At 44.9% G+C, this 27,215-nt stretch overlaps 1 protein-coding gene across 11 annotated transcripts in view; it reads left to right on the forward strand.

Moving 5' to 3' along the window:
• The window catches only part of IKZF1 (IKAROS family zinc finger 1), a 130,489-nt gene that overhangs the window by 87,399 nt on the left and 15,875 nt on the right, over positions 1-27,215 (forward strand). For all 11 annotated transcript variants that reach the window (XM_072153141.1, XM_072153146.1, XM_072153150.1 and 8 more), the window contains 2 exons: positions 25,695-25,862; positions 26,729-26,854. In XM_072153141.1, coding sequence (XP_072009242.1) covers positions 25,695-25,862; positions 26,729-26,854 — 294 coding nt within the window. The remainder of the gene's footprint in view (positions 1-25,694; positions 25,863-26,728; positions 26,855-27,215) is intronic.

Raw genomic sequence — 27,215 nt, forward strand, 5'->3', positions numbered from 1 at the left:
TTTTTATTTTACGTTTATTTTTTTAATAACTCAGTGTCATCTCATCTTGCATAGTAGTGTGCTTTCATACTTGGCTAGAAAATAGCCATAGGAGAATCCAAACGGCTTACTTACGCCTACAGTAGCGTTATATATATTTGATTTCTGGTTGATCTGCTGGTGGCTGTCCTTGCTGCAGTGCATCTACTAGCAAATTGTGAGCAATTTGTAGTTAGACTTGCGACCGCTGTGTTTTGCGCTTAGTGACGCACATATCCATCGCAAAGACCGAAGTGGGAAAATTTATTAGGGCCCGGGGTTGTATTTCAATTAGGCACAGTCTGCCATTTCCTTTTTTATTTTACGTTTATTTTTTTCATAACTCAGCGTCATCTCATCTGGCATAGTAGTGTGCTTTCATACTTGGCTAGAAAATAGCCATAGGAGAATCCAAACGGCTTACTTACGCCTACAGTAGCGTTATATATATTTGATTTCTGGTTGATCTGCTGGTGGCTGTCCTTGCTGCAGTGCATCTACTAGCAAATTGTGAGCAATTTGTAGTGAGACTTGCGACCGCTGTGTTTTGCGCTTAGTGACGCACATATCCATCGCAAAGACCGAAGTGGGAAAATTTATTAGGGCCCGGGGTTGTATTTCAATTAGGCACAATCTGCCATTTCCTTTTTTATTTTACGTTTATTTTTTTCATAACTCAGCGTCATCTCATCTGGCATAGTAGTGTGCTTTCATACTTGGCTAGAAAATAGCCATAGGAGAATCCAAACGGCTTACTTACGCCTACAGTAGCGTTATATATATTTGATTTCTGGTTGATCTGCTGGTGGCTGTACTTGCTGCAGTGCATCTACTAGCAAATTGTGAGCAATTTGTAGTGAGACTTGCGACCGCTGTGTTTTGCGCTTAGTGACGCACATATCCATCGCAAAGACCGAAGTGGGAAAATTTATTAGGGCCCGGGATTGTATTTCAATTAGGCACAGTCTGCCATTTCCTTTTTTATTTTACGTTTATTTTTTTCATAACTCAGCGTCATCTCATCTGGCATAGTAGTGTGCTTTCATACTTGGCTAGAAAATAGCCATAGGAGAATCCAAACGGCTTACTTACGCCTACAGTAGCGTTATATATATTTGATTTCTGGTTGATCTGCTGGTGGCTGTCCTTGCTGCAGTGCATCTACTAGCAAATTGTGAGCAATTTGGAGTGAGACTTGCGACCGCTGTGTTTTGCGCTTAGTGACGCACATATCCATCGCAAAGACCGAAGTGGGAAAATTTATTAGGGCCCGGGGTTGTATTTCAATTAGGCACAGTCTGCCATTTCCTTTTTTATTTTACGTTTATTTTTTTCATAACTCAGCGTCATCTCATCTGGCATAGTAGTGTGCTTTCATACTTGGCTAGAAAATAGCCATAGGAGAATCCAAACGGCTTACTTACGCCTACAGTAGCGTTATATATATTTGATTTCTGGTTGATCTGCTGGTGGCTGTCCTTGCTGCAGTGCATCTACTAGCAAATTGTGAGCCATTTGGAGTGAGACTTGCGACCACTGTGTTTTGCGCTTAGTGACGCACATATCCATCGCAAAGACCGAAGTGGGAAAATTTATTAGGGCCCGGGGTTGTATTTCAATTAGGCACAGTCTGCCATTTCCTTTTTTATTTTACGTTTATTTTTTTCATAACTCAGCGTCATCTCATCTGGCATAGTAGTGTGCTTTCATACTTGGCTAGAAAATAGCCATAGGAGAATCCAAACGGCTTACTTACGCCTACAGTAGCGTTATATATATTTGATTTCTGGTTGATCTGCTGGTGGCTGTCCTTGCTGCAGTGCATCTACTAGCAAAATGTGAGCAATTTGAAGTGAGACTTGCGACCGCTGTGTTTTGCGCTTAGTGACGCACATATCCATCGCAAAGACCGAAGTGGGAAAATTTATTAGGGCCCGAGGTTGTATTTCAATTAGGCACAGTCTGCCATTTCCTTTTTTATTTTACGTTTATTTTTTTCATAACTCAGCGTCATCTCATCTGGCATAGCAGTGTGCTTTCATACTTGGCTAGAAAATAGCCATAGCAATAGGATAGCATCGTTTGGTTTTAAAAACTAAAAAACACAAAAAAAAACAAAAAAAAATTAAAGTTATAACTCTCATTTTCAAAATGTTTAACCCGAGGGCTAGGGGTAGAGGACGAGGGCGGGGACGTGGGCGTCCAACTACTGCAGGGGTCAGAGGCCGTGGTCCTGGGCGGGGTGAGACACCACCTGCTTATGAGGGAGCAGGGGAACGCCGCAGAGCTACACTCCCTAGGTTCATGTCTGAAGTTACTGGGACTCGTGGTAGAGCACTGTTGAGGCCAGAACAGTGCGAACAGGTGATGTCGTGGATTGCCGACAATGCTTCGAGCAATTTGTCCACCAGTCAGTCTTCCACGCAGTCCACCCATGTCACCGAAATCGGCACTCCTCCAGCTCCTGCACCTCAGCCTCCTCCCCCCCAGTCTGCCCCCTCCCAGGAAAATTTGGCATTTGAACCGACATACTCTGAGGAACTGTTTTCTGGACCCTTCCCACAGTCACAAACCACTTGTCTGGTTGCTGCTGAGCAATTTTCCGATGCCCAGGTTTTCCACCAGTCGCAGTCTGTGGGTGATGATGACCTTCTTGACGTAGTGGAAGAAGTGTGCAAAGAGGTGTCCGACGATGAGGAGACACGGTTGTCAGACAGTGGGGAAGTTGTTGTCAGGGCAGGAAGTCCGAGGGGGGAGCAGACTGAGGGATCGGAGGATGATGAGGTGACAGACCTAAGCTGGGTTGATAGGCCGGGTGAACACAGTGCTTCTGAGACGGAGGAGAGTCCTCGACCAGAACAGGTTGGAAGAGGCAGTGGTGGGGCCAGACGGAGAGGCAGGGCCAGAGCAGGTGCATCAGCGCCAAATGTGTCACGTAGTGAAGCTCCCGTGGCGAGGGCTCCCGCGGCGAGGGCTAGATTTTCAGAAGTCTGGAGGTTCTTTAAGGAAACACCGGATGACCGACAGACTGTGGTGTGCAACCTTTGCCAAACCAGGATCAGCAGGGGTTCCACCACTACTAGCTTAACTACCACCAGTATGCGCAGGCATATGAATGCTAAACACCCCACTCAGTGGCACCAAGCCCGTTCACCTCCGGCCATGCACACCACTGCTCCTTCCCCTGTTTCAGCTGATAGTCAGCCCCCTGCCCAGGACCCTGGCACAAAAACCCCATCGTCGCCTCCACGATCCTCCACAGCATCCACCAGCGTTCAGCTCTCCATACCCCAGACGCTGGAGCGGAAACGCAAATATAGTGCAACCCACCCGCACGCCCAAGCCCTTAATGTCCACATCTCCAGATTGCTCAGCCTGGAGATGCTGCCCTATAGGCTAGTAGAAACCGAGGCCTTTCGCAACCTCATGGCGGCGGCCGCCCCTCGGTATTCGGTCCCCAGCCGCCACTACTTTTCCCGATGTGCCGTCCCAGCCCTGCACCAGCACGTGTCAGACAACATCATCCGTGCCCTGACCAACGCCGTTTCTGACAAGGTCCACCTGACCACGGACACGTGGACGAGTGCTGCCGGGCAGGGCCACTATATATCGCTGACGGCACATTGGGTTAACTTGGTGGAGGCTGGGACCGAGTCTGACCCTGCGGCTGGTCATATACTGCCGACGCCAAGGATTGCGGGGCCTACCTCGGTCCAGGTGTTTCAGGCCTACTATGCCTCCTCCTCCTCCCACCCCTCCTCCACCTCCTCTCCGAACTACCATCCGTGGGCATGGCGCCATCAGTCGGTAGCTCTAGGCACAGCAGCAGTGCCGTCGCTAAGCGACAGCAGGCGGTGCTCAAACTGCTGAGCCTAGGCGATAAAAGGCACACCGCCCAAGAACTATTACAGGGCATCACGGTGCAGACTGATCTGTGGCTGGCACCGCTGAACCTGAAGCCAGGCATGGTTGTGTGTGACAACGGCCGTAACCTGGTGGCGGCTCTGCAACTCGGCAGACTGACACATGTGCCATGCCTGGCCCATGTGTTAAATCTGATAGTTCAGCGTTTCCTCAAGACATACCCCAATCTGTCTGATTTGCTCACGAAGGTGCGCCGCATCTGTGCGCATTTCAGGAAGTCCAGCACAGATGCTGCCACTCTCAGGGCAGCGCAGCGCCGCCTCCAACTGCCCGCTCACCGACTGTTGTGCGACGTGCCCACGAGGTGGAATTCAACACTGACCATGTTATCCAGAGTTTACCAGCAGCGCCGAGCGATTGTAGACTGCCAGATGTCAACTTCCACCAGAACTGGTAGTCAGGTCAGTCAGCTTCCTCAAGTCTACAATGAGGAGTGGACGTGGATGTCTGATATCTGTCAGGTGCTGAGTAACTTTGAGGAGTCAACACAGATGGTCAGTGGCGATGCCGCCATCATCAGCCTCACCATCCCGCTGCTTGGCCTGTTGAAAAACTCTCTGATCAGCATGAAGTCGGAAGCTTTGCGCTCGTCACAAGAGACGGGGGAAGAAGATTCCCTTGTTGATAGCCAAAGCACCCTTAGGTCTGTTTCTCAGCGCATATCGGAGGAGGTGGAGGTGGAGGAGGATGAGGAGGAAGAGGAGGAGAATGTTGGCGAGACACAGGAGGGGACCATTGTTGAGTCCTTCACTGTTCAGCGTGTATGGGCAGAAGAAGAGGAGTTGGAGGAGTTGGAGGAGGAGGAAATGGACAGTCAGGCCAGTGAGGGGAGTGAATTCTTACGCGTTGGTACTCTGGCGCATATGGCAGATTTCATGCTAGGCTGCCTATCCCGTGACCCTCGCGTTCAAAGAATTTATTCCAGCACCGATTACTGGGTGTTCACTCTCCTGGACCCACGGTACAAGCAAAATCTTTCCACTCTCATCCCTGGAGAGGAAAGGAGTGTGAGAATGCATGAATACCAGCAGGCCCTGGTGCACAAGCTGAAACAGTATTTCCCTTCTGACAGCGCTAGCGGCAGAGTGCGTAGTTCTGCGGGACAAGTAGCGAGGGAGAGTAGGCGAGCAGGCAGCTTGTCCAGCACTGGCAAGGGTACGCTTTACAAGGCTTTTGCCAGCTTTATGTCACCCCAGCAAGACACTGTCACCTGTCCCCAGTCTCGGCAGAGTAGGGCTGATCTTTACAGAAAGATGGTGAGGGAGTACGTAGCTGACCATACCATCGTCCTAAATGATCACACAGCTCCCTACAACTACTGGGTTTCAAAGCTGGACATGTGGCACGAACTGGCGCTGTACGCCTTGGAGGTTCTTGCCTGCCCTGCCGCTAGCGTCTTGTCCGAGCGGGTTTTCAGTGCAGCTGGTGGCATCATCACCGATAAGCGTACACGCCTGTCGACTGACAGCGCTGACAGGCTGACGCTTATTAAGATGAATAAAGCCTGGATTTCTCATAATTTCCAATCTCCACCAGGTGAAGGAAGCTCAACCTGAATAATTTATCCACTCCTCCTCCTCCTCATTTTCCTCCTTCTCCTCCTCTTTGTAGAGTAAAGCAGAGGAAACTGGCTATTTTTTGACAGGGCCCACTGGCTCTAGCTATAGTACTTTATGCATTTAATTTTTCTGGAGGGCCACCGACCCGGTCCTCTGTTTTAAACAATTTTTGGGAGTGCCACATACAGGCACTCAATCTATTCAATTTTTCTGGAGGGCCACCTACCTGCTCCTCTGGTTTGAAAACTTTTTTGGACTGCCACATACAGGCACTCAATCTATTCCATTTTACTGGAGGGCCACCTACCTGCTCCTCTGGTTTGAAAACTTTTTTGGACTGCCACATACAGGCACTCAATCTATTTCATTTTTCTGGAGGGCCACCTACCTGCTCCTCTGGTTTGAAAACTTTTTTGGACTGCCACATACAGGCACTCAATCTATTTCATTTTTCTGGAGGGCCACCTACCTGCTCCTCTGGTTTGAAAACTTTTTTGGACTGCCACATACAGGCACTCAATCTATTTCATTTTTCTGGAGGGCCACCTACCTGCTCCTCTGGTTTGAAAACTTTTTTGGACTGCCACATACAGGCACTATCCAAATTAAATTGTCTCCATAGCAGCCTCCACACGTTGTCTCCATTGCTACCTCCAAAAGTCGTCCATATAGCTGCCTCCATACATCGTCCCCTTATCAAACGAGGTGTGTCAGGCAGAAATTTGGGTTGTTTTCATGGATTCCACATCAAAGTTGTTAACTTTGTCGCCACCCTGCTGTGTTATCCACAAAATATACTGGCAAACTTTTATCATTTACCAATATTATTTCAGCGCTTCTTGCGCATCTGTTTACATTCCCCTCACCCGCCATATCCTAAACTTATAAGAACGCTACTACACTTGATCTTATACAAAAGGTTCTTAGAAGTGCTGTTTGGGGAGTAGCCTAGAGACAGGGGCTTGGATTGGCGAAAGCTCGCCTGGCAGCGGAGCGCCAGCTCCATGCGCATCATGCGCTTCTTGCGCATCTGTTTACATTCCCCTCACCCGCCATATCCCAAACTTATAAGAACGCTACTACACTTAACTTGGTGCAGGCTGGGACCGAGTCTGACCCGGGGGCTAGTCATATACTGCCGACGCAGAGAATTGCGGGGCCTACCTCGGTCCAGGTCTCAAAGGCCTAGTATACCTCCTCCTCCTCCGAATTACCATCCGTGGCCATGGCGCCATCAGTCGGTAGCTCTAGGCACAGCAGCAGTGCCGTCGCTAAGCGACAGCAGGCGGTGCTCAGACTGCTGAGCCTATGCGATAAAAGGCACACCGCCCAAGAGCTATTACAGGGCATTCCACATCAAACTTGTTAACTTTGTCGCCACCCTGCTGTGTAATCCACAAAATATACTGGCAAACTTTTATCATTTACCGATATTATTTCAGCGCTTCTTGCGCATCTGTTTACATTCCCCTCACCCGCCATATCCCAAACTTATAAGAACGCTACTACACTTGATCTTATACAAAAGGTTCTTAGAAGTGCTGTTTGGGGAGTAGCCTCTTAATTTATGTGGCTGGTTGTGAAGGTGTTAAGTAACATTTTTAAATTGCAATATTAAATGGCACCCTTTTTTGGCATATAGTCTCTTTTACATTTGGGGTGTTCTCGTACTCAAAGACACTGCACAATACAATGGTGGAGGCATTTTCTACTTTTATTCAACTTTACCCAGTGGGTAAATTTAAGGGCTAAATGAACGTATTCATGATTTAATTAGAAAATCCCAAATAAAACCTTACCGTATTTTTCGGACTATAAGGCGCACAAAAAATCCTTTGATCCTTATAGTCCAGTGCGCCTTATATATGAACCGTACTAGCAGACAACAGCTGCCTTGAACAGTGCACAACCTGCTGGTCATTCATCCTTATAGTAAGGTGTGCCTTATATATGAACCTAGATGTTTTAGCAGGCATTTAAAGATTGTGCGCCTTATACTCCGGGGCGCCTTATAGTCCGATAAATACGATAATTTTGTTTTTATTTCTGTTAAATAATTAAAGTGTAAACAAGCTAGATACGCAATGTTTTCAATAGTTTAAGGGGTCATGTTTTTAGAATGGGGTTATTTTTGTGTGTGAATATGTGGGGGGTTTCTATTAATGCAATTTCAAAAACCTCTATAGAAATGAAATGGTCCCTAAAATAATTTGTTCTAAAATTTTCTTGAAAATTTGAAAAAATGCTGTTCGATTTGTGATCTTTCTAGTAGCATTGTAATAAAACAAAAGGACACTAATAAAATTATGCCAACACAAAGCTGAGATATGGCAAATGTTAATTAGTAACTAATTTGGGTAGTAAGTCTATCAGTTTGAAAAACAGAACATTTCAAATTTAGAAAATAGCTAATTTAAAAAAAAATTTTTTTGCCAAATTCACATTTTTTCATAGATAAATGAAAAATGTATTAACCAATATTTCCCACTAACTTGGAAGTACAACATGTCACAAAAAGCAATCTCAAAATCAATTTGGGCAAGTCTAAGCGTTCTAAAGTTATCACCGAATAAAGTGACAATTGGCACAGGTGCACTCGTGTGCCTCCTCTGTGCCCCCGGAGCCAGTCTGCAGCCTCACTCACCGGCCACCTGCCCTGATAAATTTCCAGCCCCTTCCAGTGTTCCCATCTGGATCTCTGAGCCGTGTGCCTTGGGAAAAGCTACTTCCTATGTCCTGTGTGTTTATAGTGATTTCCCATTGTGACGTCGATTCTGTTCCTGACTTCTGACTCCTGTGCCGCCTGTCCTGACCTTCCACTATGTGCCCGACTCTGATCCCGTACTACCTGTCCTGACCTCCTGCCTGTCCAACTCCAACTCTGCCTCACGAATCTGCACCTTGCCTTGGCCATCACCACGGACAAAGTCATGCCTGTGAAGTGACCTGGTGATGCCATGCCACAGCAAGTGCAACCCGCTTTGCGGTGGGCTCTAGTTAAAACCGGGTACCACTTAGACCCGCTCCCAGGTGTCGGCTTACGTCATCATCCACGGTAGTTCAATGGGTCCACTACCCCTGAATCCTGACATAGGGCCTGGTCATCAAGGCACAAATGAGCTTGGTCGCTAAGGGGTTAATGTTGTTTGTCTCTTATTTGATAATGGACAGTGTGGGAAACCTCCCTTGTAGTTAGGACTTCATGCACCATAAATGATACTCAGGATCCCTTCTTCGGCTGTGTGGTCAGTCTGTGACATGGCACTTTCATGTTCTGTGATCATTTACATGGTGCTTTTTGGTTGCGTTTTCATTGCCTTTTGAAATGCATTCGAACAGCTGAGGATATGTGATTTGCCTACATTATTGTTAACACTTGTGTTTACAAAACAGGTGACTTTGATACTGATGGGCAAACCTGTTTGATAACTGTGATTCTTCTGTTCAATTCATGTCTTTTACCTGTTAAATTAAAAATCTGCACCTAAAACCACATCACAACTTATTGTGATGAAGTTACAATGAAGTTTTAATGGCAACATATAAACACACCCTGCTGTAAAGAAGAATTCAAAAATAATGATTTAGATGTGCCTCATTTAATTATTTGGGGGGGTGCAGCATGTATAATAAAATAGGGGTGCTGTATAGTAGTATAAGAAGGGAAACTAAAGTGCACAGGGGGGCCTACAACATTTGTCAGTTAGGGGCTTCATTTATAATGTATGTATGTATCTAACTAAAGAACATTAGCTTAGATGGAGAAAACAATGATAGGTTACATTCACTATTACTATAATATTTTGGCTTGTTTTTGGATTTCTTTTTTTTTAAGTACTCTTCTAGAGTGGTAAAAGCAGGAATATGTATATGACGGTATTGTGTTTTCATTGAAATCATCATTGCTTTACTATTTCTAATGGATTGTCTAGATCTCTACAACAACCCTGTTAATTACATTAGATTAGACTGTATTTAATTGTGAATGGGAGTAAACTCATAAAAGGGATTACTTGCATCATATCAATATAATGCTGGGAGTCGCTGCTTCCCCACTAAACAACAGCACCAACACTGTAATCATTAAATAAATATGATGCAAAGAATCCCGTGTCTAGTAGTCAAGTCAGTCCGTGACACTGCACAAAATATCACAGGCTGACCATAGCTAGTGTAAAGCAGCCCTAAGTTAAATACAAAGTAAACTGCATCTGTGTTGCATGCTTTTATTTGCAGTATGGTGGCTTCAAGTGATTTGTATTTTGTATGGTTGCAATAAAAGTATTCTTACTAGTATCTAGTAAATTGAGTAAATTGATAACTTCAGGTATTGGATGATTTTGCTGGTCACACAAACAAAAAGGAGAAAGTACAGAGTTTAATCATGCAACAAACATTGGGTGTGAAAAGTATTCATACCTATTTACATTTCACTTTGTTTCATTGCAGCCAATTGATAATTGGTCATTTTGGTCATTAATGTACACTCTGCACTTCTTAATATAAAAATTTACAAATTTTGATATTTTTGCTAATTTATTAAACAAGAAAAATTTAAATATCACATGGTCATAAGTATTCAGAGCCTTTGCTGTGACACTCATATTTAACTCACATGCTGTCCATTACCTTCTGATCCTTCTTGAGATGGTTCTATTCCTTCATTGGAGTACAGCTGTGTTTAATTAAACTGTGTTTGCCTTGATTAGGAAAGGCACACATCTGTCAATATAAGACCGATAAGCTCACAGTGCATGATGAGAATATGAGGTCATATGAGAATCATGAGGTCTAAGGAGCTGCACAATGAGCTCAGGGACAGAATTGTCGCAGGACAAAGATCTGGCCGTGGTTACAAAATAATTTATGCACCACTCAAGGTTCCTAAGAGCACAGTGGCCTCCATAATTAGGGGAAGCAAGGTGACTCAGTGGTTAGCACTACAGCCTTGCAGTGCTTGGTCAAGTTCAAGTTCCATCCAGGTCCACATTTGCAAAGAGTTTGTATGTTCTCTCCATGTTTTCATGTCCTCTGGTTTCCTCCCACACTCCAAAACATACTGGTAGGTTGATTAGATTGTAAGCCCCATGGGGACAGGGACTGACTTGGCAAGCTCTGTGAAACGCTGCAGAATCTGTGTACACTATATAAATATATTATTATTAAAATTCTTAAATGGAAGATCTTTTGTACAATAACAACTCGACCTGGCTGTCCAAGGAGCAGGGCCATGGTGAAAGAAAAACTTCAGTGGACCCCAGGCTACCGTGCGATATCAACAGTACCCCATGATCCTTGCTGCGGAGGGCCCATAGGTGACAGGAAGCATGCTTCCTCTGCATTTGCTTGGATACATGGGCAGCACGGTGGCTGAGTGAGTTCTGCCTTGCAGCACTGGGGTCCTGGGTTCAAATCCCACCCAGGTCAACATCTGCAAAGAGCTTGTATGTTCTCTCCGTGTTCGCGTGGGATTCCTCCGGGTACTCTGGTTTCCTCCCACACTCCAAAAACATACTGTTAGGTTGCTTAGATTGTGAGCCCCATGGGGACAGGGTCCAATTTGACATACAGCGCTGCGTAATCTGTGTGCGCTATATAAATAAAGAATTATTATTATTATACATGTTTGACTGCGGTGTCTTAGGGGTTAAACACTTGTTTTCAGATCTTTCACAAACCTGGGTGTTAACACTGGGGTTTGGCTGTGTTATCCTGCACTAGCAGGATGTGATGTCTTGCAAACTTCTTCTGATGGGGCGCCTTAGAAAGGCATTGCATCAGCATCCGAAGTACTCTTAATGACCATAAAAAATTAATATGGCACACATAAAGGGGTTAATATGCCTATGAAAATACTTTCTAAGGTGCCTGGCACACAGCTGTACTAAAGATATGTTTTGTAGCCACCTGGAATACAAAGTCCATAGGCTGTTATGAGTCATACTGTAACTTAGAGTGACTTTTTATCTCATTAATTAATTGATTAAGGTAGGTGAAGGCCCCTGGGCACAAAATCTGGTGGGAGCCTCCGTTGACTGTAGCCAGTGGTACACAGTAATATTCTTAATATCATGAATATTCTAAACTTTCTCCTACATACATGTTAGCCTAGCTGCTGACCTGGCTAGAGCAGTAGCTGTAGTACTGACTACTAGTCTCGAGTCACCATGCCAGTCCCTCGTAGTCATGGCAGTTACTGCTTCTCTGAGAGTTCTCTCTCCTCCTTTCTCAGATCACTCAGTGGGTAGGGGATATTGATTTTTGGGGGCGGAGTGATTTGTGAGGAAGTAAATCTAACACTGATTGGCAGTGCCACCTCTGTACATCTTTTCAAGAGACAGTCAGCTGACAGCTGTGACTTCTGAGTAAAGTGGTGGTGACCCCAGGGCACACGCCCCCTGGACCCCTTCCCATAATCTGTCCTGAGTTGAAGTATTCCCCTTGTTAATATATTTACATTGATGGGCACATCTATAAATCTGTCTACAATAGAATTCTTTCATAATTTGTGCCCCCCTCCCCATTTATGAAGGGGTTTTGATAGTTTAAAGATGTTTATATGACTAGTATGACAAAAGGGTGTGGCTTTACAGGAAAAAGAATGTAAATGAAAATTGATGCAAATGCCATAGAAATTAGGATGATTTTTCTACTGTAAACTCAGCCAACTTATATGTGGTGCAAAATTAGACTGGACAGTCTCAAACTATTCAAAATGTATCCGATTTAACCAACCCAAGTAACAGTAAATGCATAAGTAAATTTAGCTCATCAAAATAAAAAAAACATGGTATTAGTTAATCATAAAATTTATAAGCAGCAGTTTTATTTTAACTGCACACTCTTCATATTACGCAGATATCCTCTTGTATTTTAAGAAGCTGCTGTGGTATAGAATTATTCTAAAAGTTACTAGAATTATCAAGTTTTAATGCATTGTTAAACATTTACAAAATCCAAGGTTTCCTTCTAAGGCTTACACGTAGCAATTCCTTCATTAATATTAATTAATTCTTCAGATCAGCTAAGTATGAATAAAAAAGAAACTCAATGCAAATGTTTCCCAAATAAAGTATCAACATAATCATCTAACCGTACAAAAGAGGACTAGAAGCCTGGTTGCATTACATACATCAGAATATTCACAATTTTAGCAGCATAACAAATAATTAAAATGTAAGGCGACTTTCTAACCTTTGAGTCTTTAAACATACCAATCTTTAGCATACATATATACTTGTCCTTAGAATCCTGGTAATATTGGCATTATAATAATAGTACACTATAATAATATGTTATTATTAATCTAAAAAAAAAAAACAAAACAGAAAATAATATATGCAAATAAAAAAGACATACAACCACTTAGTTCCCAGTCAAAGTTATGTGTTTTAGTCCCTAAGGCTCCCATTTCATTCAAATGGATCTTATGCCATAATCCTTTTGGGGGAAAGTTGTGTATTTTTATTTTCTTTTGCAGAATTCCTTCATCACTTCTCTAGATAACCTAAATTTGCCTTTATGGCACACCTCCACTATAGTTTTGGATTACCCTTCCTGATATGTTTTTCCTCTTTTGCTGTGTACAAATTTCTATCCTCACAACACATCTGGCTGATATGCAGCAATGCATATCCCGCTTTATTTAGGGGAAAATACATTAAGCATGTCATGTTTTACCACAAAAGCGTAGAGGGGTTGCTGGTCAAACCTTTCCAACTATTATCTTGCCACACAACTATTGCAGAACGCTTCCAAGTTGAGTATCTCCATCACTCTCCAATCGGTAGGACTGTAGAAAGCTCTGAAAGCACCCTTTGCACTGCGAAGGTTTTTCAGGAGAAGGGTTTCCTTCAAATAGAGCAAATGTATCATAGTGGTACAGACTCCTTGATACATGTGATATTTGAGGTGTTAAAAGCTTGCGCAACATGGTCAGTAGAGATGAGCGAACATACTCGTCCGAGCTTGATGCTCGATCGAGCATTAGCGTACTCGTAACTGCTCGTTGCTCGGAAGAATACTTCGCCCGCTCGAGAAAATGGCAGCTCCCGCCGTTTTGCTTTTTGGCGGCCAGAAACAGAGCCAATCACAAGCCAGGAGACTCTGCACTCCACCCAGCATGACGTGGTACCCTTACACGTCGATAGCAGTGGTTGGCTGGCCAGATCAGGTGACCCTGGGATAGACTAGCCGCTGCCCGCGCTGCTCGGATCATTCTGTGTCTGGATGCCGCTAGGGAGAGAGCTGCTGCTGGTTAGGGAAAGCGATAGGGTGTTCTATTAGAATAGTGTTAGGCAGGAGTGATTCAACAAGAACCCAACAGCCCTTCTTAGGGCTACAATAACGTTATACTTTTTTTTTTATTTGCTTGTGGCTGGGCTTGCTGGCACTAGTAGTGCAGCTAGTACCATATTGTGAGGAATTTGCAGGGGGACTTGCTACCGTTGTGTTTAGCTCTTAGTGACACACATATCCACCTCAAACACCAAAGTGGGAAAATTTATTAGGGGTTTGATTTCAATTAGGCACAGTCTGCCAGTTTCTTTTTATTTTACGTTTATTTTTTTAATAACTCAGTGTCATCTCATCTTGCATAGTAGTGTGCTTTCATACTTGGCTAGAAAATAGCCATAGGAGAATCCAAACGGCTTACTTACGCCTACAGTAGCGTTATATATATTTGATTTCTGGTTGATCTGCTGGTGGCTGTCCTTGCTGCAGTGCATCTACTAGCAAATTGTGAGCAATTTGTAGTTAGACTTGCGACCGCTGTGTTTTGCGCTTAGTGACGCACATATCCATCGCAAAGACCGAAGTGGGAAAATTTATTAGGGCCCGGGGTTGTATTTCAATTAGGCACAGTCTGCCATTTCCTTTTTTATTTTACGTTTATTTTTTTCATAACTCAGCGTCATCTCATCTGGCATAGTAGTGTGCTTTCATACTTGGCTAGAAAATAGCCATAGGAGAATCCAAACGGCTTACTTACGCCTACAGTAGCGTTATATATATTTGATTTCTGGTTGATCTGCTGGTGGCTGTCCTTGCTGCAGTGCATCTACTAGCAAATTGTGAGCAATTTGTAGTGAGACTTGCGACCGCTGTGTTTTGCGCTTAGTGACGCACATATCCATCGCAAAGACCGAAGTGGGAAAATTTATTAGGGCCCGGGGTTGTATTTCAATTAGGCACAATCTGCCATTTCCTTTTTTATTTTACGTTTATTTTTTTCATAACTCAGCGTCATCTCATCTGGCATAGTAGTGTGCTTTCATACTTGGCTAGAAAATAGCCATAGGAGAATCCAAACGGCTTACTTACGCCTACAGTAGCGTTATATATATTTGATTTCTGGTTGATCTGCTGGTGGCTGTACTTGCTGCAGTGCATCTACTAGCAAATTGTGAGCAATTTGTAGTGAGACTTGCGACCGCTGTGTTTTGCGCTTAGTGACGCACATATCCATCGCAAAGACCGAAGTGGGAAAATTTATTAGGGCCCGGGATTGTATTTCAATTAGGCACAGTCTGCCATTTCCTTTTTTATTTTACGTTTATTTTTTTCATAACTCAGCGTCATCTCATCTGGCATAGTAGTGTGCTTTCATACTTGGCTAGAAAATAGCCATAGGAGAATCCAAACGGCTTACTTACGCCTACAGTAGCGTTATATATATTTGATTTCTGGTTGATCTGCTGGTGGCTGTCCTTGCTGCAGTGCATCTACTAGCAAATTGTGAGCAATTTGGAGTGAGACTTGCGACCGCTGTGTTTTGCGCTTAGTGACGCACATATCCATCGCAAAGACCGAAGTGGGAAAATTTATTAGGGCCCGGGGTTGTATTTCAATTAGGCACAGTCTGCCATTTCCTTTTTTATTTTACGTTTATTTTTTTCATAACTCAGCGTCATCTCATCTGGCATAGTAGTGTGCTTTCATACTTGGCTAGAAAATAGCCATAGGAGAATCCAAACGGCTTACTTACGCCTACAGTAGCGTTATATATATTTGATTTCTGGTTGATCTGCTGGTGGCTGTCCTTGCTGCAGTGCATCTACTAGCAAATTGTGAGCCATTTGGAGTGAGACTTGCGACCACTGTGTTTTGCGCTTAGTGACGCACATATCCATCGCAAAGACCGAAGTGGGAAAATTTATTAGGGCCCGGGGTTGTATTTCAATTAGGCACAGTCTGCCATTTCCTTTTTTATTTTACGTTTATTTTTTTCATAACTCAGCGTCATCTCATCTGGCATAGTAGTGTGCTTTCATACTTGGCTAGAAAATAGCCATAGGAGAATCCAAACGGCTTACTTACGCCTACAGTAGCGTTATATATATTTGATTTCTGGTTGATCTGCTGGTGGCTGTCCTTGCTGCAGTGCATCTACTAGCAAAATGTGAGCAATTTGAAGTGAGACTTGCGACCGCTGTGTTTTGCGCTTAGTGACGCACATATCCATCGCAAAGACCGAAGTGGGAAAATTTATTAGGGCCCGAGGTTGTATTTCAATTAGGCACAGTCTGCCATTTCCTTTTTTATTTTACGTTTATTTTTTTCATAACTCAGCGTCATCTCATCTGGCATAGCAGTGTGCTTTCATACTTGGCTAGAAAATAGCCATAGCAATAGGATAGCATCGTTTGGTTTTAAAAACTAAAAAACACAAAAAAAAACAAAAAAAAATTAAAGTTATAACTCTCATTTTCAAAATGTTTAACCCGAGGGCTAGGGGTAGAGGACGAGGGCGGGGACGTGGGCGTCCAACTACTGCAGGGGTCAGAGGCCGTGGTCCTGGGCGGGGTGAGACACCACCTGCTTATGAGGGAGCAGGGGAACGCCGCAGAGCTACACTCCCTAGGTTCATGTCTGAAGTTACTGGGACTCGTGGTAGAGCACTGTTGAGGCCAGAACAGTGCGAACAGGTGATGTCGTGGATTGCCGACAATGCTTCGAGCAATTTGTCCACCAGTCAGTCTTCCACGCAGTCCACCCATGTCACCGAAATCGGCACTCCTCCAGCTCCTGCACCTCAGCCTCCTCCCCCCCAGTCTGCCCCCTCCCAGGAAAATTTGGCATTTGAACCGACATACTCTGAGGAACTGTTTTCTGGACCCTTCCCACAGTCACAAACCACTTGTCTGGTTGCTGCTGAGCAATTTTCCGATGCCCAGGTTTTCCACCAGTCGCAGTCTGTGGGTGATGATGACCTTCTTGACGTAGTGGAAGAAGTGTGCAAAGAGGTGTCCGACGATGAGGAGACACGGTTGTCAGACAGTGGGGAAGTTGTTGTCAGGGCAGGAAGTCCGAGGGGGGAGCAGACTGAGGGATCGGAGGATGATGAGGTGACAGACCTAAGCTGGGTTGATAGGCCGGGTGAACACAGTGCTTCTGAGACGGAGGAGAGTCCTCGACCAGAACAGGTTGGAAGAGGCAGTGGTGGGGCCAGACGGAGAGGCAGGGCCAGAGCAGGTGCATCAGCGCCAAATGTGTCACGTAGTGAAGCTCCCGTGGCGAGGGCTCCCGCGGCGAGGGCTAGATTTTCAGAAGTCTGGAGGTTCTTTAAGGAAACAGAAAATTTATTAGGGCCCGGGGTTGTATTTCAATTAGGCACAGTCTGCCATTTCCTTTTTTATTTTACGTTTATTTTTTTCATAACTCAGCGTCATCTCATCTGGCATAGTAGTGTGCTTTCATACTTGGCTAGAAAATAGCCATAGGAGAATCCAAACGGCTTACTTACGCCTACAGTAGCGTTATATATATTTGATTTCTGGTTGATCTGCTGGTGGCTGTCCTTGCTGCAGTGCATCTACTAGCAAAATGTGAGCAATTTGAAGTGAGACTTGCGACCGCTGTGTTTTGCGCTTAGTGACGCACATATCCATCGCAAAGACCGAAGTGGGAAAATTTATTAGGGCCCGAGGTTGTATTTCAATTAGGCACAGTCTGCCATTTCCTTTTTTATTTTACGTTTATTTTTTTCATAACTCAGCGTCATCTCATCTGGCATAGCAGTGTGCTTTCATACTTGGCTAGAAAATAGCCATAGCAATAGGATAGCATCGTTTGGTTTTAAAAACTAAAAAACACAAAAAAAAACAAAAAAAAATTAAAGTTATAACTCTCATTTTCAAAATGTTTAACCCGAGGGCTAGGGGTAGAGGACGAGGGCGGGGACGTGGGCGTCCAACTACTGCAGGGGTCAGAGGCCGTGGTCCTGGGCGGGGTGAGACACCACCTGCTTATGAGGGAGCAGGGGAACGCCGCAGAGCTACACTCCCTAGGTTCATGTCTGAAGTTACTGGGACTCGTGGTAGAGCACTGTTGAGGCCAGAACAGTGCGAACAGGTGATGTCGTGGATTGCCGACAATGCTTCGAGCAATTTGTCCACCAGTCAGTCTTCCACGCAGTCCACCCATGTCACCGAAATCGGCACTCCTCCAGCTCCTGCACCTCAGCCTCCTCCCCCCCAGTCTGCCCCCTCCCAGGAAAATTTGGCATTTGAACCGACATACTCTGAGGAACTGTTTTCTGGACCCTTCCCACAGTCACAAACCACTTGTCTGGTTGCTGCTGAGCAATTTTCCGATGCCCAGGTTTTCCACCAGTCGCAGTCTGTGGGTGATGATGACCTTCTTGACGTAGTGGAAGAAGTGTGCAAAGAGGTGTCCGACGATGAGGAGACACGGTTGTCAGACAGTGGGGAAGTTGTTGTCAGGGCAGGAAGTCCGAGGGGGGAGCAGACTGAGGGATCGGAGGATGATGAGGTGACAGACCTAAGCTGGGTTGATAGGCCGGGTGAACACAGTGCTTCTGAGACGGAGGAGAGTCCTCGACCAGAACAGGTTGGAAGAGGCAGTGGTGGGGCCAGACGGAGAGGCAGGGCCAGAGCAGGTGCATCAGCGCCAAATGTGTCACGTAGTGAAGCTCCCGTGGCGAGGGCTCCCGCGGCGAGGGCTAGATTTTCAGAAGTCTGGAGGTTCTTTAAGGAAACACCGGATGACCGACAGACTGTGGTGTGCAACCTTTGCCAAACCAGGATCAGCAGGGGTTCCACCACTACTAGCTTAACTACCACCAGTATGCGCAGGCATATGAATGCTAAACACCCCACTCAGTGGCACCAAGCCCGTTCACCTCCGGCCATGCACACCACTGCTCCTTCCCCTGTTTCAGCTGATAGTCAGCCCCCTGCCCAGGACCCTGGCACAAAAACCCCATCGTCGCCTCCACGATCCTCCACAGCATCCACCAGCGTTCAGCTCTCCATACCCCAGACGCTGGAGCGGAAACGCAAATATAGTGCAACCCACCCGCACGCCCAAGCCCTTAATGTCCACATCTCCAGATTGCTCAGCCTGGAGATGCTGCCCTATAGGCTAGTAGAAACCGAGGCCTTTCGCAACCTCATGGCGGCGGCCGCCCCTCGGTATTCGGTCCCCAGCCGCCACTACTTTTCCCGATGTGCCGTCCCAGCCCTGCACCAGCACGTGTCAGACAACATCATCCGTGCCCTGACCAACGCCGTTTCTGACAAGGTCCACCTGACCACGGACACGTGGACGAGTGCTGCCGGGCAGGGCCACTATATATCGCTGACGGCACATTGGGTTAACTTGGTGGAGGCTGGGACCGAGTCTGACCCTGCGGCTGGTCATATACTGCCGACGCCAAGGATTGCGGGGCCTACCTCGGTCCAGGTGTTTCAGGCCTACTATGCCTCCTCCTCCTCCCACCCCTCCTCCACCTCCTCTCCGAACTACCATCCGTGGGCATGGCGCCATCAGTCGGTAGCTCTAGGCACAGCAGCAGTGCCGTCGCTAAGCGACAGCAGGCGGTGCTCAAACTGCTGAGCCTAGGCGATAAAAGGCACACCGCCCAAGAACTATTACAGGGCATCACGGTGCAGACTGATCTGTGGCTGGCACCGCTGAACCTGAAGCCAGGCATGGTTGTGTGTGACAACGGCCGTAACCTGGTGGCGGCTCTGCAACTCGGCAGACTGACACATGTGCCATGCCTGGCCCATGTGTTAAATCTGATAGTTCAGCGTTTCCTCAAGACATACCCCAATCTGTCTGATTTGCTCACGAAGGTGCGCCGCATCTGTGCGCATTTCAGGAAGTCCAGCACAGATGCTGCCACTCTCAGGGCAGCGCAGCGCCGCCTCCAACTGCCCGCTCACCGACTGTTGTGCGACGTGCCCACGAGGTGGAATTCAACACTGACCATGTTATCCAGAGTTTACCAGCAGCGCCGAGCGATTGTAGACTGCCAGATGTCAACTTCCACCAGAACTGGTAGTCAGGTCAGTCAGCTTCCTCAAGTCTACAATGAGGAGTGGACGTGGATGTCTGATATCTGTCAGGTGCTGAGTAACTTTGAGGAGTCAACACAGATGGTCAGTGGCGATGCCGCCATCATCAGCCTCACCATCCCGCTGCTTGGCCTGTTGAAAAACTCTCTGATCAGCATGAAGTCGGAAGCTTTGCGCTCATCACAAGAGACGGGGGAAGAAGATTCCCTTGTTGATAGCCAAAGCACCCTTAGGTCTGTTTCTCAGCGCATATCGGAGGAGGTGGAGGTGGAGGAGGATGAGGAGGAAGAGGAGGAGAATGTTGGCGAGACACAGGAGGGGACCATTGTTGAGTCCTTCACTGTTCAGCGTGTATGGGCAGAAGAAGAGGAGTTGGAGGAGTTGGAGGAGGAGGAAATGGACAGTCAGGCCAGTGAGGGGAGTGAATTCTTACGCGTTGGTACTCTGGCGCATATGGCAGATTTCATGCTAGGCTGCCTATCCCGTGACCCTCGCGTTCAAAGAATTTATTCCAGCACCGATTACTGGGTGTTCACTCTCCTGGACCCACGGTACAAGCAAAATCTTTCCACTCTCATCCCTGGAGAGGAAAGGAGTGTGAGAATGCATGAATACCAGCAGGCCCTGGTGCACAAGCTGAAACAGTATTTCCCTTCTGACAGCGCTAGCGGCAGAGTGCGTAGTTCTGCGGGACAAGTAGCGAGGGAGAGTAGGCGAGCAGGCAGCTTGTCCAGCACTGGCAAGGGTACGCTTTACAAGGCTTTTGCCAGCTTTATGTCACCCCAGCAAGACACTGTCACCTGTCCCCAGTCTCGGCAGAGTAGGGCTGATCTTTACAGAAAGATGGTGAGGGAGTACGTAGCTGACCATACCATCGTCCTAAATGATCACACAGCTCCCTACAACTACTGGGTTTCAAAGCTGGACATGTGGCACGAACTGGCGCTGTACGCCTTGGAGGTTCTTGCCTGCCCTGCCGCTAGCGTCTTGTCCGAGCGGGTTTTCAGTGCAGCTGGTGGCATCATCACCGATAAGCGTACACGCCTGTCGACTGACAGCGCTGACAGGCTGACGCTTATTAAGATGAATAAAGCCTGGATTTCTCATAATTTCCAATCTCCACCAGGTGAAGGAAGCTCAACCTGAATAATTTATCCACTCCTCCTCCTCCTCATTTTCCTCCTTCTCCTCCTCTTTGTAGAGTAAAGCAGAGGAAACTGGCTATTTTTTGACAGGGCCCACTGGCTCTAGCTATAGTACTTTATGCATTTAATTTTTCTGGAGGGCCACCGACCCGGTCCTCTGTTTTAAACAATTTTTGGGAGTGCCACATACAGGCACTCAATCTATTCAATTTTTCTGGAGGGCCACCTACCTGCTCCTCTGGTTTGAAAACTTTTTTGGACTGCCACATACAGGCACTCAATCTATTCCATTTTACTGGAGGGCCACCTACCTGCTCCTCTGGTTTGAAAACTTTTTTGGACTGCCACATACAGGCACTCAATCTATTTCATTTTTCTGGAGGGCCACCTACCTGCTCCTCTGGTTTGAAAACTTTTTTGGACTGCCACATACAGGCACTCAATCTATTTCATTTTTCTGGAGGGCCACCTACCTGCTCCTCTGGTTTGAAAACTTTTTTGGACTGCCACATACAGGCACTCAATCTATTTCATTTTTCTGGAGGGCCACCTACCTGCTCCTCTGGTTTGAAAACTTTTTTGGACTGCCACATACAGGCACTATCCAAATTAAATTGTCTCCATAGCAGCCTCCACACGTTGTCTCCATTGCTACCTCCAAAAGTCGTCCATATAGCTGCCTCCATACATCGTCCCCTTATCAAACGAGGTGTGTCAGGCAGAAATTTGGGTTGTTTTCATGGATTCCACATCAAAGTTGTTAACTTTGTCGCCACCCTGCTGTGTTATCCACAAAATATACTGGCAAACTTTTATCATTTACCAATATTATTTCAGCGCTTCTTGCGCATCTGTTTACATTCCCCTCACCCGCCATATCCTAAACTTATAAGAACGCTACTACACTTGATCTTATACAAAAGGTTCTTAGAAGTGCTGTTTGGGGAGTAGCCTAGAGACAGGGGCTTGGATTGGCGAAAGCTCGCCTGGCAGCGGAGCGCCAGCTCCATGCGCATCATGCGCTTCTTGCGCATCTGTTTACATTCCCCTCACCCGCCATATCCCAAACTTATAAGAACGCTACTACACTTAACTTGGTGCAGGCTGGGACCGAGTCTGACCCGGGGGCTAGTCATATACTGCCGACGCAGAGAATTGCGGGGCCTACCTCGGTCCAGGTCTCAAAGGCCTAGTATACCTCCTCCTCCTCCGAATTACCATCCGTGGCCATGGCGCCATCAGTCGGTAGCTCTAGGCACAGCAGCAGTGCCGTCGCTAAGCGACAGCAGGCGGTGCTCAGACTGCTGAGCCTATGCGATAAAAGGCACACCGCCCAAGAGCTATTACAGGGCATTCCACATCAAACTTGTTAACTTTGTCGCCACCCTGCTGTGTAATCCACAAAATATACTGGCAAACTTTTATCATTTACCGATATTATTTCAGCGCTTCTTGCGCATCTGTTTACATTCCCCTCACCCGCCATATCCCAAACTTATAAGAACGCTACTACACTTGATCTTATACAAAAGGTTCTTAGAAGTGCTGTTTGGGGAGTAGCCTAGAGACAGGGGCTTGGATTGGCGAAAGCTCACCTGGCAGCAGAGCGCCAGCTCCATGCGCATCATGCGCTTCTTGCGCATCTGTTTACATTCCCCTCACCCGCCATATCCCAAACTTATAAGAACGCTACTACACTTGATCTTATACAAAAGGTTCTTAGAAGTGCTGTTTGGGGAGTAGCCTAGAGACAGGGGCTTGGATTGGCGAAAGCCCGCCTGGCAGCGGAGCGCCAGCTCCATGCCAAGATCCAACTAACATAGTTTTAACTGCAGCACCTTTAATCTACTACTAGTTCACTGCCTCCATACATGGTCCCCTTATCAAACGAGCTGTGTCAGGCAGAATTTTGGGTTGTTTTCATGGCTTCCATGTTAACTTTGTCGCCACCCTGCTGTGTAATCCACAAAATATACTGGCAAACTTTTATCATGTACCGATATTATTTGAGCGCTTCTTGCTCACCTCCTTTGGTTCCTCTCTGCCACCCATTGGTCCATTTAGGGTATGTCGCCATGCCACTCTCTAGCCTGCCGCTGCTGCCGCTGCCTCTGCATGCCGTCCCCTATAGTGTCAGGGTCAATTATTGGATGTTTTACATGCTATTTAGCTTCATTCTGTCACTCTGTCATGGCCATGCTGTTGCCCATAATTTTGGCATAATGGTGCGATTAAGCAGCCTCAGAGGCATCCATGCATGCTGCCCCTGCTGTTTCCTGTTCATTTCCGTGGTGTTTCCATCCTTTTCTGAGGTTCCCAGGTGTTTGGCCAAGCTTCCCTGTGCAGAGCCTTGGTCCCCTTGAAAAATGCTCGAGTCTCCCATTGACTTCAATGGGGCTCGTTATTCGAGACGAGCACTCGAGCATCGGGAAAAGTTCGTCTCGAATAACGAGTACCCGAGCATTTTAGTGCTCGCTCATCTCTAATGGTCAGCCATAAATGATACATTCCCCACAATGTTTCAGACTAGCAACTTTACAACGACAGACTTCTATGCTCTAAGTGGTTGTTTAATGTTGTAATATGATTATCACTTTGTTTTCTTAGTTTGTATTATACATTTCCCCTGTGATAAGATCATATTTAAATACAATAAACCTGCTGGTCTAGTCCTCAGTCTTTCTTGACATGCAAGTGATGTAGATTGACTTAAAGGGGTATTCCCATTTCAGCAAATTAATGCTATTGTTTGTACAATAAAACGTTATACAATTTTCCAGTATACTTTCTGTATCAATTCTTCACTGTCCTCTAGATCTCTGCTTGCTTTCCTTCTATAGAAAGCTTCTATGTTACTTCCAGTGGAAAGAAATCTGACCATGGTCACACAGCACTGATTACTACCTGTGATATAACGAGCCATGCACCTGTGTGACCATGGTTAGATTTCTGTCCACTAGAAGTAAACACAGAAGCTTCCTACAAAATGACAGCAAGCAGAAATCTAGAAAACAGTGAAGAATTATAACAGAAAGTATATTAAAAAAATTGAATAACTTTTGATTATACAAACATTAACATTTATTTGCTGAAATGGGAATACCCCTTTAAGGGTCACTGTGTGCAAACAGGGATCAAGAAATACAGTGAGAGAGTGTAAGAATGGGAGTGTCGAGGTATTTTTTTGCTACTTTTATTTTTTAAATCCTTCCAAGAAAATGACAACTCTTTTATGGATCTAATGTATAGCAGTCCTCCTATATATAATACATTTCTAGAAGACCTTTAAAGGACATCTACCACCAGGATGAAGGATTATAAACCAAGCACACTTACATGCTAGTGTGTGCCCCCTCTGGCAGGATACGCTCTTCTTTTAGATTCTCATCCTCTTTTTTTTTTTTTTTTTTTTAAAAAGGTTTAAAAATCAAGCCAATGAGCCTGACGGGCAGCAGGCTCCATAGCTGTTAAATAAGGCTGAAGACCCTCTGACTCATTTGCATATTTTTTAAAGCCTTTTTTTGTCGAAACAAGGGAATAAGAATCTAAAAGAAGAGCGGATCCTGCTAGAGGGGGCACACACCAGTATGTAAGTGTGCTTGGTTTATAATCCTTCATCCTGGTGATAGATTTTCTTTAAGCACAAGAAGCTTACTTGATGGTGGAATCAGAAAGACAATACTTTACAATACCAGAAAAGAGAAGGCTGTAATCCTTGTCTGTTAATTTGGAAAATGCTTTTTCAAAGTAGGATACAAGCAGTTCCACTGTACACTTGTTTTAGGATTTGTAGGAAGTTTCAGTGGGAAGACTGTAGATGGGCTAATACACTGCTGATAATCCCTGGGAAGGCTTTCACTTTTCTAAACATACAGTCATGGGCTATGAGTTTTGTGAGCTCTTGAGACTATTAATTCAAAACCCCATGATAATATCCTGCAAGGATAATGGATAATGTCCCTCAGCGCAGGGTTGCCTGCTCATTTTTATTTCACCCTCTCATTCTCCTCCCTGATTTGGCCGCTTAGGGACAGACAGGTAATGGAGAAGAAATTGAAAGGGAAAATACATGGGAAAATGTAAATGAAAAGAAGTTATTATAACTGCTATAATGAAGTGCCTTTCATTTAAATATAAGAATGTAACGCTGAAATGAACTTGTGATCCTGAAATGCATTTTTAATGAGTTCCCTTTTTATTTTTGCTGCTTCAGTAGCATATTTTAAAGACCCTTTGAAAAAAAAAAGCTACATTAAAAAAAAAAAACACCAAATGCCACAACATACAAAATTGGATATTGGTTTATTCCAAAACTGCTGATCAGGAAGAGTGGCTCTTCAGCACAAAAATGTTGCAGTCACTTTATTTAAATGAGGTTGAATTTGCATTGTGATGTGCCATTCTGATTTAGAAAAAAAAATTAGATTTTCAGATCAAATTGACCCAGCCAGTGAAGCGTTAAGGAACTGGCAGGTCTAGTCTAAAAGCCTCATGTTCTATCAAACCTGCAGACGACGGAAGTCATACAGTTCTAGTGAGAAAACAACTTTCTTGGTGAAATCTTCCTCTTGTAACTGTGTTACATTTTTGTTCTCACATAAGAACATAAAGTACATGGTCGACAGATGGATGGATAGATATTTAGTTTTGTATTCCATTTATTTGCATAGTTAATTTATACATATGTAATTGTGTTTATTTTTTATTTTATTTTTTTATTCCAGGAGAGCGGCCTTTTCAGTGCAACCAGTGTGGTGCCTCATTTACCCAGAAGGGCAATCTCCTCCGCCACATCAAATTACATTCTGGTGAAAAGCCCTTTAAGTGTCATTTATGTAACTATGCATGCAGACGCAGAGATGCACTCACTGGTCATCTCAGGACTCATTCTGGTAAGTGAGCCTGATCTTCTGAGGAGCAAGGAGACAGCAGACAACAATGTGTATATAAGTGGATGGAATTAAATGACCATCCTGTTCAATATTACGGTACTATAAAAAGTCTGACTCTGATTTTATTTGTAAAGTACCATTCAAAATGAAAGAAAAGTCACATTTACAGGCACAGTTAAGTTTTATTTTTCTGGGTAAAACTAAATCCCTATGAATGGGAAATATTTCTTGCCTCTAGTACTGTTATCTTGAATTGCCACAAGTACATGAAAAACATGGATTAGAAGGCATTTATGACCAGTTATTGCTTTAATTTGTGTTTATATGCCAAGTAAAGGAGAAATTTGAAAGTTTGCCATACAATAAAACATTTCTAGGAATATGGAAACATTTGAGATCAGACACAGCACAGTAAATATTAATACTAATTGTCACTAGACAGCCTTCATAAGAAATACTCTATAAATATATAATTTTGTGCTGTATCAGTTAATGTTACTTTTTATGTTTTGATCTGGTTAGTCTTTCATGTTTCAGACTTGTACATTTGCTATAACTGATATATACTGTATCCTATTTGTGATTATACCTATTTGGCCTACCGTTGGTTAGTCCAGTGTGCCTTGTGAATACAAATACGTTGATTTATACTACATATGAATTGTCCCCCGTATTATATTGTATTGTTTTCCTGTATGTACTATATTTTAAGTGCCCCCCCCCCCTTATCTGGATTTTTTGTGTTGTTTAATCTGATTAAATATGGATTGTTATTAATGTTTGTTTGGCATGGAATCTTTATATTTGTTATGTATTGTTCCAGTGAATACATCATTCTACCATTTTCTTATTTTTTGTGTTTGCAGTTGGTAAACCACATAAGTGTGGCTATTGCGGCCGCAGTTACAAACAGCGCAGCTCTTTAGAAGAACATAAAGAAAGATGTCATAACTATCTGCAAAGTATGGGCCTGCAGAATAACATTTACTCAGGTAATTTAACCTATAGACTGTATAATCTCAGGTGAAATAATTACTGTTATTATTGTTATTACTAGAATTTTACATTGCTGTTGATAAGAGAGATAAAATGATTAATATATCAACAATAAAACTAGAACATCTCTTTGCTTTATCTAAACTATCCACGGGATAGGGCCTAACTTGCTGATTGGTGGAGATCTCAGTGATGAGACCCCCACAGATCACGAAACTAAGGGGTCTGATGGGTTACCACATGCTTCCGTCGCACCCTTGTCGCTCCGTCAGAGTAATGGAGCAGACGGCCGCACTTGACCGTTCTGCTCCATTAATCTCTATAAAGCTGACGGAGATCGCCGAGCGTGTCTGCTCC

The sequence above is a fragment of the Engystomops pustulosus genome, chromosome 5, assembly GCF_040894005.1.
Source record: "Engystomops pustulosus chromosome 5, aEngPut4.maternal, whole genome shotgun sequence".
Lineage (NCBI taxonomy): Eukaryota > Metazoa > Chordata > Amphibia > Anura > Leptodactylidae > Engystomops > Engystomops pustulosus.